General features: G+C 40.2%; 1 protein-coding gene across 1 annotated transcript in view; it reads left to right on the top strand.

Annotated features, from left to right (window-relative positions):
• The first annotated feature begins 259 nt into the window (after nt 1–259).
• RBP1 (retinol binding protein 1) overlaps nt 260–9,126 on the top strand; it is a 49,080-nt gene continuing 40,213 nt past the window's right edge. Inside the window, exons 1-2 of the mRNA XM_044432829.1 lie at nt 260–1,527; nt 1,914–2,092. Of these exons, the coding sequence (XP_044288764.1) occupies nt 1,455–1,527; nt 1,914–2,092 (252 nt within the window). The 5' untranslated portion in view covers nt 260–1,454. The remainder of the gene's footprint in view (nt 1,528–1,913; nt 2,093–9,126) is intronic.

The raw sequence follows: 9,126 nt of genomic DNA, 5'->3' as shown, positions 1-9,126 counted from the left end.
GTTCTTTGCAAGAGGAGAAAAGGTGGGGTATAAATATAACACTGACAAAATACATTGCATGAGACACTCAGTTCCACTGAGCGGTGATTTATTTAATTAAATGTTTTAGATGCTCACATACTTGTATGCAACATGTAACAAGAACGTCAATGGATCTAAGAAATTCCATAACCACAAATCTGAATTGGTGGGAGGAAAAGATTCATTCTACCTGCAAGGTCCCCTTGTGAGAGGATTGAGAGGTGAGTAGGGGGCCATCAACCTGAAGTCAGCCCCATCATCTGTCAGGTTTGCTGTGGGTTCACACAACAACCAACCCACTTTGGCTTATTGTCAGGTTGTGTTAGCATTACATAACTGTCCTGTGTTTTGGATTAGATAACTCAATTAATTTAACCTTGAGTTCATGCTACACTAAACACTATTGTTCCTGCAATAGATTTGTTCAAAAATGTCAAGCTGTTATTTCAAGACTTCTAGTCTGATGAGATTCCTTTCAAGCAACTGTGTATTTTTGCAGAAGAATACAGTACAATATAGTGTGCATTTTTGGCATTTGCTTACTTGCATTGAAGTTAATGTGCTTCTGTGAAGCACTGCTTATTTCTTGGTCTGAAAAGACTGTATTCTGAAAGCATGTCTTGAATAAAAATGTGCAGTCCTGGAGATGCAGCGTGATAACCAGAATAGGGTGTTACTCTAATAACAAAATGTTGAATGAATAATGGACAGCTGTTTTACAGACATATGTAACCAGTTGGTTAAGCTCTCCTTTCAGCATCCATCGCTCTGTGGATGCTGGATGGCGATAATGAGCATTGCAGTCCAATACACTGATTGCACCTAGTTGAGGAAGGCTGGGTTGAGAAACATGGTTTGAAGGACAAACTCAACTATTCAGAGCAGAATATGCAAATCCTTTTCAGTGGTAGAATTTCTGTGGTCCTCTGTGAGTACTACAGATTTGGAAGACAATGTGGACAAGGATTTTAAATGCTCCTGGTGAGTGTAATTGGTCACTGCAACCACTCTTGCCAAATCACCTAGTACATCCACTGCAGGCAATCTTTAGAACCTGCGTATGCTCATGTATCAGGAGAAACCATTCTGTTTTCTCAGTCATATGGAAGGGGAACAGTAACAACATTAAAATCAATACCCTGCTAGTCAGTGACCTTACAGCCACAGTAGGAAAGGGCAGTGACCTATTCCTTTTAAATCAAGCTGTCCTGTTGTCATTAGCAAACTAAAAGGTTCAGCTCTTGTGGGAGGATTTAAAGGCAAAACTCCAGCACTAATCGGCTTAAAGGAACCAGCACCACTGAATGGTTGGAAGGGCAGATAAAAGAAACTTGAGTTCAAACTTGCTTCAGCAAAAGACACTGCGCTACATAGTTCAAAATTAACACATTTTGCACAGCCTTTGATTCTCAACCAGGAAACAAAAACCAGCAATGCCTGCAGATTTCAATGGCTTCTGGAAGATGCTTAGCAATGAAAATTTTGAAGAATATTTGAAAGCACTAGGTAAGGGCCTTTTCCCCCTCTGTTATATGACTATTGCTTCGTGTCTTTTAGCCTTGAGATGAATCTGATTCTTCTGCAGAATTTTTCACATAAGTCACATATTTCCATGTATGTGGCTTTAATATTTTTAGCATTGAGCTTCACTGTTAACAGTGGAAAATTGGAAGGCAAGAGAAGTGAAACATGAACTATTAATTTCATTAGAAATCATTGTAGTGATACCATAGTAACAAATATACAAGTCTTGCCATGTGGAGGGATGGGTGTCAACAAGTTATAATGAACTTCCAAAAAATACTTAGCACTATACTGGCTTCAGAACTTCTACAGTATTACTATCTTTACAGAAATCTTGTTCTTTTTTGGTTTCTTCCTCTTTCTTCCAGATGTAAATATTGCTGTGAGGAAAATAGCCAGTATGCTCAAACCTGACAAAGAGATTATTCAGGATGGCGACCACATGATCATTAGAACACTAAGCACTTTTAAAAACTACATCATGGATTTTGAGATAGGGAAAGAATTTGAGGAGGATTTAACAGGGCTGGATGACCGCAAATGCATGGTAAGAATTAGAACAGCTACTGTTGCACAACAAAAAAAGATTAGCCTAAAAATCTTGTTCCACTGTAGTCAAAGCCACTGTAGCATGGCTTTTCTTAGAATCTTACTTTTGTGTTTTACAGCTTTATTTAGTTAGAGCTGCAGACTCAGTACAAACTTGATTCACAATAAAGTTATTTTCTTTTAAGTCTGCAGTGCTATTCACATGTTCCTCAGAGTAAGTCCCAATGAGCATAATGGAACTTACCTCCCACATGCATAGGACTGCAATAGAAGAAAACCATCTTTTCATTTACTTCTATGCTTTTCATTTCTTTATAATGAAAGAAGTTTTCAATCATATTTGGACCAGTATTAATAACTCATATATAACTAGTCCTTCACTTGTTGGGAAGACATAGTCATTTAAATGAAACAGTACATCTAGTGCTCTTTAGCTTGAGCTAAGTAGCAGAAACGGCATTTATTGTGTTTTTTGTCCACCTTTGCTAGCAGGAGTGAATTCACATGCCTTAGCAGCCATTTATAACAAAAATGGGAACATCATCTTTAACAGAAGCAGGCAGGGGGAAAGTAGCAAGACTTCTCCCTTGTGGGTGTTCAGCTTTTGATGAGAAAGCAGCTCTGTGCAGCTGATAAGTAATACCAATTAGCAGTACAGGGCTGCTTAGGTGAGTCAAGTGTCCTTTCCCTAAGTCTGAGAGCAAAACACTGCTAAAGACTCCCAATGTGAAGATTTGTCAGCTGCAAGAAGTTACTTAGATCAGGAAGTTAAAAACAACAGCTCCAAGATAAACAGTGGACTCACTTCTGAGTGAGCAGTGACCTTCCTTAGCCTCAAGAAGCAGAAATGTTTTATTTGATCCTTTAGTAGCATAAAAATGCATGAATTCTGAAATATGGGTGTGGGGGGGAATATGCTGCTTGGCAAGAACTTGGTAGGTTCGACTTCCATGCAGTCACCTGCCAAAGAAAAATGCAAAGAATCAAGTAAATGAAGGGCAGCTGCTTGCTTCTCATTAGATAGTGCTCTCATAGTCCTCTTCAGTTACTTGGCCACTGTGGGTACCATATATGTGAAGGAGCTTCTGAGAACATACTAGCTAGGCCTATCCTGTAGAACTCAACATGGTCACCCTGACTCCTGGCTGACACTTGCTCTGTGACAGTTTGCAGGAGATGGCTTACATATTTTCTGTGCACAGCACTTTTCACAGCAAAGTGTCATAAGGCCAATCTTACACACTGTTGCAGGATCCACAAGGACATCCCAAATCAATGAGACTCTTACTGAAGCAGATCTCACAGCAAACACTTGTTGGTTACATAATTCTTTAGAAATCATAGAGTTGACAACAAATAGTCATAGGCTCCATGAGTGGATCAAAAACAATCCAAAGCTGAAAACTGTAGTGATTTCAGAGATCCATGGAACTTGGTTTTCCCTTGTAATCATCTATGGAACAGAAAGCAGACAGGGGAGGGACTTGAAAGATTCCTCATGTAAGCTGTCCTTGGTAGTCAAAGGCAAGGGTTCTAGGGAAAACTAAACCAATCCACACATGCAGAGATGTAGATCAACCTTGAGTTCATTTGAACCTTTGTACGACATGAGTCAAGACCTATCAGATCCAAGAGGTTCCAGAATAAATCTATAGTAACCTCACACATGCAGATTAATATTTCCACACTACAAGGGTCTAGTCATAGAAAAGCTCAAGAGTTGAAATCACTGCAAGCCAGTTTGCGTCTTGGCTCAATGCTGAAGATGCATAACACATAGCAAAAAAGTATTCCATGTCTTTGAAAAGTATAGCAGTACTTTTCATGACAGGTTGTTAACAATACAAAGTTTATGGAGAGAAAGGTCCAGACTTGGTGGAACCCCAAGTGAAGAATGCCTCACGAGGTTCAGATGCCTCAGAAATGATATGAAGAAGTAAATATGAGAATGTTCCTAGCAAAGGCTCCTAGACTAGGCATCAGCTTAAAAGCAAATGTGTGGTTCTGATAGCTCTCTTCCTAAATAACTAACTGATAAAAGATTTTAGCCCATCAACAAGGCCCTGAACAAATGGGGCATCTCTTTTCAAAACTGGCTGGATACTTCAACTGTGTGACACCTCCAAAATAACCTTTCTTCTACTAGGTTCTTACAAAAAGGCTGCCAGATTCATTCTTTGTCAAGGTCAAATCTAATAGATTGGAGTAACTTTACTTCAGAGTGTTTTCCTCTGCAAACACTGACACAGATAAGAGCACACTGATTTTGATGTTACACAGGATTAATATTATGAATTCTTGAATATGACGATGACCAGACCACTTCTGATTAGTTTCTGGCCACTTATAGTGCTAGAGCTGAAGAACAACTTTCAGCCCTTCAGCAAATTTCAAGTTTTGTAGCATCTGAAATTTTGTTGCCGATTGTCTATTCCATGGGTCCTCAAACTATGGCCCGCAGGCCAGATCCAGCCCACCATGCCCATTTAACCAGCCCGCCCCAGAGGTTTTGCACTCGCCCCGCGTGCAGGCATGTTTCTTGCTCGCGCGGAGATCGATTTGGATTCTCTCAGAGAAACGATCTCCTTGCGAGCAAGCTGGCACCTCGCCATGTGCGTGCCCGGAAGCAGCTTGTTCACGGGGTGATCGGTTTGAGTTTGCTTGGAAAAAACAATCTCGCAAGCAAGGTTTGGACTCGCCTGGAGAAAACGATCTCCGCTCGAGCAAGCAGCTGCCTCACCTCACGCCCCCCGCCCCAGCCTTGCCATGCACGCACACCCCAGCCCCCCCCCCCCCCCCACTGGCACCACTGTGGCAGCCCGCGCCCACTGTGGGCACCTTTCAACTGGCCTCTGTTGGAAAAGTTTGAGAACCCCTGGTCTATTCTAACATCCCATCAGTTTGAACAGATAACTATAATTGTTGAGCTCCTTGCAAGTCGTTCCCACTTCTTTCCCATCCTGAATAATTTGGTACTGTCTACAAACATTCCCACTTTGCTTTTCATCCTTAGCTCCAAGATCTTTAACTGATGCAATTAAAAAGTGCTGCTCCTAATGCAGATCCTTGGGATATCATACTCCTTCACTGTGAGACCTGACTCTATTCTTCAGCTCTGCTTTGTGCACATTATTTGTTTATATTTATTTATTTACAGTATTTTTATCCCATCCTTAACAGCGTCTCAGGACAGCTTACAAGATAGTTAAACATTAACCAGCTAGTAATGTACAAGAGGACATTTTGTCATTTCCCGTGACTTCTAAGTTAGTTAGCTTTCAGGGAGGAACTTGGTCAATGCTTTATGGAAGATCAAAGTACACAAAGTCTGCTAGATCACCCCTATCCACATGATTCTTAATACTCTCAAAAGCACTCTAAAAAGTTAATGAGACAAAACTTCTCTGCAGAAGCCATGTTGATACTTTTTCAATATGCTTGATAATTTTACCTTGAATAACACTTTCTACTAATTTTCCCAGAAGAGACAATAAAGTAACTTGGAATTTTCTGAATCCCTACTCCATCCCTTTTTCAAAATTGGCTTCAAAGGTTACAACAGCTGACTTTGTTTAACTTAGAAAAAAGACAAGAAACATGAGAGAGGAGTACTAAATTATGCAGGATGCAGAAAAAGTCGATAGGGAAACATTTTTTCTCCCTTTCTCATAGAATTTGAACCCAGAGTCATCCAGGTAACTGATTAGTGGAAGATCCAGGGCAGATAAAAATGCATAGTTGAACTGTGGAATTCATTGCCACAAGATGTAGTGATGCCTATTGATAGGGATGGCTTTAAAAGGGAATTAGATTCACAGAGGATTAAGCTATTAATGGCTGCTGGTCTTCATTGCTATATGTTGCCTCCAGTATCAGAGGCTGTATGCCTATGTTCACCAGTTGCCGGCAACTAGGATGAAAAAGTGATGCCACACCCATGTTGATCTTGTGGGTTTCCTGTGGGCAGATGATTGGCTACTGTATGAAGAGAATGCTGGATTAGATGGACTGTTGGCCTGATCCACCATGGGCTGTTTTTGTCTTGTGAGTTTACAAACTTCTGAACTCACATTCAAGGTTCATTGTGTGTTGTCACTGAACAGTGCTTTGCTGTAGTGTGTGAAACTAGCCATGCTAATAAACCATGGCTCATTAATTAAAAATAACCCATGAACCAAACCTATGATTTGTTGTTGGGCTATGAACTGTGGGTTGCTTTTAGTTAATTGGCCATGGTTTGTTAGCATGCTTGCCTTCACACAACACAACAATGCACACCCAACCTACACATAATCTTGAGCGAGGGTGGTTGTTTTATGTGAATCCTACATGATGCTGCCCTTGAAGAGTGTTTGGAAACTTGCTGGTGCAAAATGTGGCAGCCCAATTCCTTTTCTGGTGTAGGTTTCTCTGACTGTATCCATTTAGTCTCATCCGTTGCTCCAACTTTTGGTTTGTTGCAATTCAAGGTGCTGATGCTTTTGTATAAAACCTTGATCATCTTAGAGATAGAATTAGTTTTCCTTTTCCTGTAAGAATCTGCCCAAAGGTTATGGCCATCTTCTAGGGCCCCATCATATGGCATTTGTTAGTGAGAACATAGGACAATGTTTATTGTGGCAGTTTCATGGAAATTACACTCAGCACATCCCAGATGGCTTTTAGGAAGGCAGTAAGGCCATTTCTATTCAACTTTACTTGTAACAGGTTTAACTGAAAATGAAGGGAGTTGTAGTCCAACACATCTGGAGGGCGCCCACTTGGGGAAGGCTGGCATAAATAAAGAAATAACTAAAGATTCTTTCCTCCATGAGCAGCCCTTCAGGAGGGTAACTTATCCCAGCAGAGAGGCGCTGGGAAGAGGAACACAGGGAAATGGGGACGAGGCAGTGGAGAAGTCCCTTCCGTGTGCTTTGTTCCATTCATGGTTCTCAGTATTTGACTCTATAGAGTTTCTAATTTTGTAAGTTGCTTTGTTTGCTTTGTAAGTGTACTAGGAATTTAAAAAAAGAATAAACTAGTTGACCACAGCAGCAATATTTGCAATTGCGGTGAGTGGGCAAATGTATTACCCTAATCCTAGATTGTGCCTGATAACATTTATTGTTTCCTTCAAATGGTTTATCTGCCCATAAAAGTGTACACGTAAGGAAATTCAGAATGGCTCACATAGATACAGTTTCATATAGTGCTGTGCAAAGAATTCATCCCATGTATTTTTTTAAACATTCTCATTCAAATTCATTAGAAAAAAAAGTTGTTTTCATAAGGAAATTTCATGGAGGAGAAATCTTTATTGTTGTTGTTGTTGTTGTTGGATTGCATTTATATCTCACCTGTGCTGCTCTTGTGAGATTTGGGGATCTTGTGCTTACCGTACCTTGTGAGGCAGCTGAGGAGTGTGAACAAGTGCCTTTGCAATTATCTCTTGGGCATCCTATCACCTCCCAGCTTTCCACACTCAACTAAAGCCCTCGAAGAGCCATCATGGGGCAATTTGTCCCATGGGGGCCCTTTAGATGAGAAAATCCAGGCAACTTCAGAGGTTGTGGTACAACTGACAGATGTTCAATAGGAAAAAAAAGTATCATTGGTGACCACACTGTGGTTAGAGGTCAAAAACACCACCAAAAGAATTCAAAATAAATTATGAAATGCTTCAAAATGAGGCAGAAAAAGAAGTCTCTAATGCAGGTGCTGGTAATACCACCCCTGGAAGTCTTGTAGGGGACTTGAGGGGAGATAGTTTTGCATGCTGCTCCAGGGAAGAAATAGAACTAGGGCTATGCCAAAATCTGACCTCCATTTTCCCAGATGTTTTCTTTCCACACATGAGGAGACAAGATGGATCACAATCATCTCTCAGAAATTTAACATTTGGAATACCCTGGCGAAGGAGCTTAATTCTGAGAAATGACAACTAAAGCTGAGCCAAAATTCCTCCGAGGTTAATTTTATCTGAAAAGGCCTTAGATTCTTTTCTTTCTTGCTCTATAGATAAAAAATGCCACTTTGTAGAGCTTTCTCCAAATTTTGCTCACCATTATTTTTCTGTGGTGGGTGCATTCCCACACTGGCATTGTGAAGTATTATGGAGTATTGTGGAGGATGTAAAATAGAAGCTCAGATGCTAACTCGGTTGATATTGTTCCCACTCAGATTGGCAGTGCAAACAAACAAACCCTTAGGGAGAAAAAGAGATGAAAAACTTTGTTACATAGGTGAGCCATACTGTGAAAAATGGTTGTAGAATTCCTCTTTCCACTGGGGAAATGCAGTGAAATTATCTACCACTACCTCCTCATTTCTCTGCCCACAAACAGGGTGGAGAATTCCAAGAGGCCATTTGTGCACAGCTGTAGTATGATATGAAGCAGCCTTAAACCACTTAAGTTATCTAGGCACCTAGCAATGTGCTGCCGGTGTCTAGGAAAGTAAAATATTTATTCAGCTGTATGTAAGTCTGCTGCCTGAAAGTATAGAACCAGTTTCTAAAAGCCTGAATTTTACTTCGTCTTTGTTAACAGTTTTTTTCCATATTTGATGAAGGTTACCCCAATAAAGTACAAGAGTTTGGCTCAATCTGCAATAATAACTGACTTTTTAAAATGCAACTTCTTGCTTACGCTAGGTAATTAAAACATACTTCTATCGCTTATTTTAACACTTATTTAGTGCCAGTGGGAATCTGTGATTAAGGAAGTAACTTTCTAGAGTGATGTGAAAATATATGCGTAGTACAGTTCTAGAATTACACCCAACTTTTAATTTTGTTAAAAAAAATTGTTGAGAACATAGTTACATTAGAAGTAACCTGTACTCTCACCACCTTAAAACAAACAAACACTTGATGAGACAATTTGAGCTTGCTTAGCAGAAAATGACACTGGAGGTATCAACGACTTATTCTTAAATGTCTTCTGGTCCAATCCTAAAGGTGTTCAGACACAAAGACCTATAGCACTCTGAGCATTTCCCGTCCAGCAATTCTGGCAGTTGTGCTATATTCAGTCAAATCATTCATAGGATTAC

The sequence above is a fragment of the Varanus komodoensis genome, unplaced genomic scaffold (genome assembly GCF_004798865.1).
Source record: "Varanus komodoensis strain SLA01 unplaced genomic scaffold, ASM479886v1 scaffold25, whole genome shotgun sequence".
NCBI lineage: Eukaryota > Metazoa > Chordata > Lepidosauria > Squamata > Varanidae > Varanus > Varanus komodoensis.
This window is presented reverse-complemented; position numbering and strand designations above follow the sequence as displayed.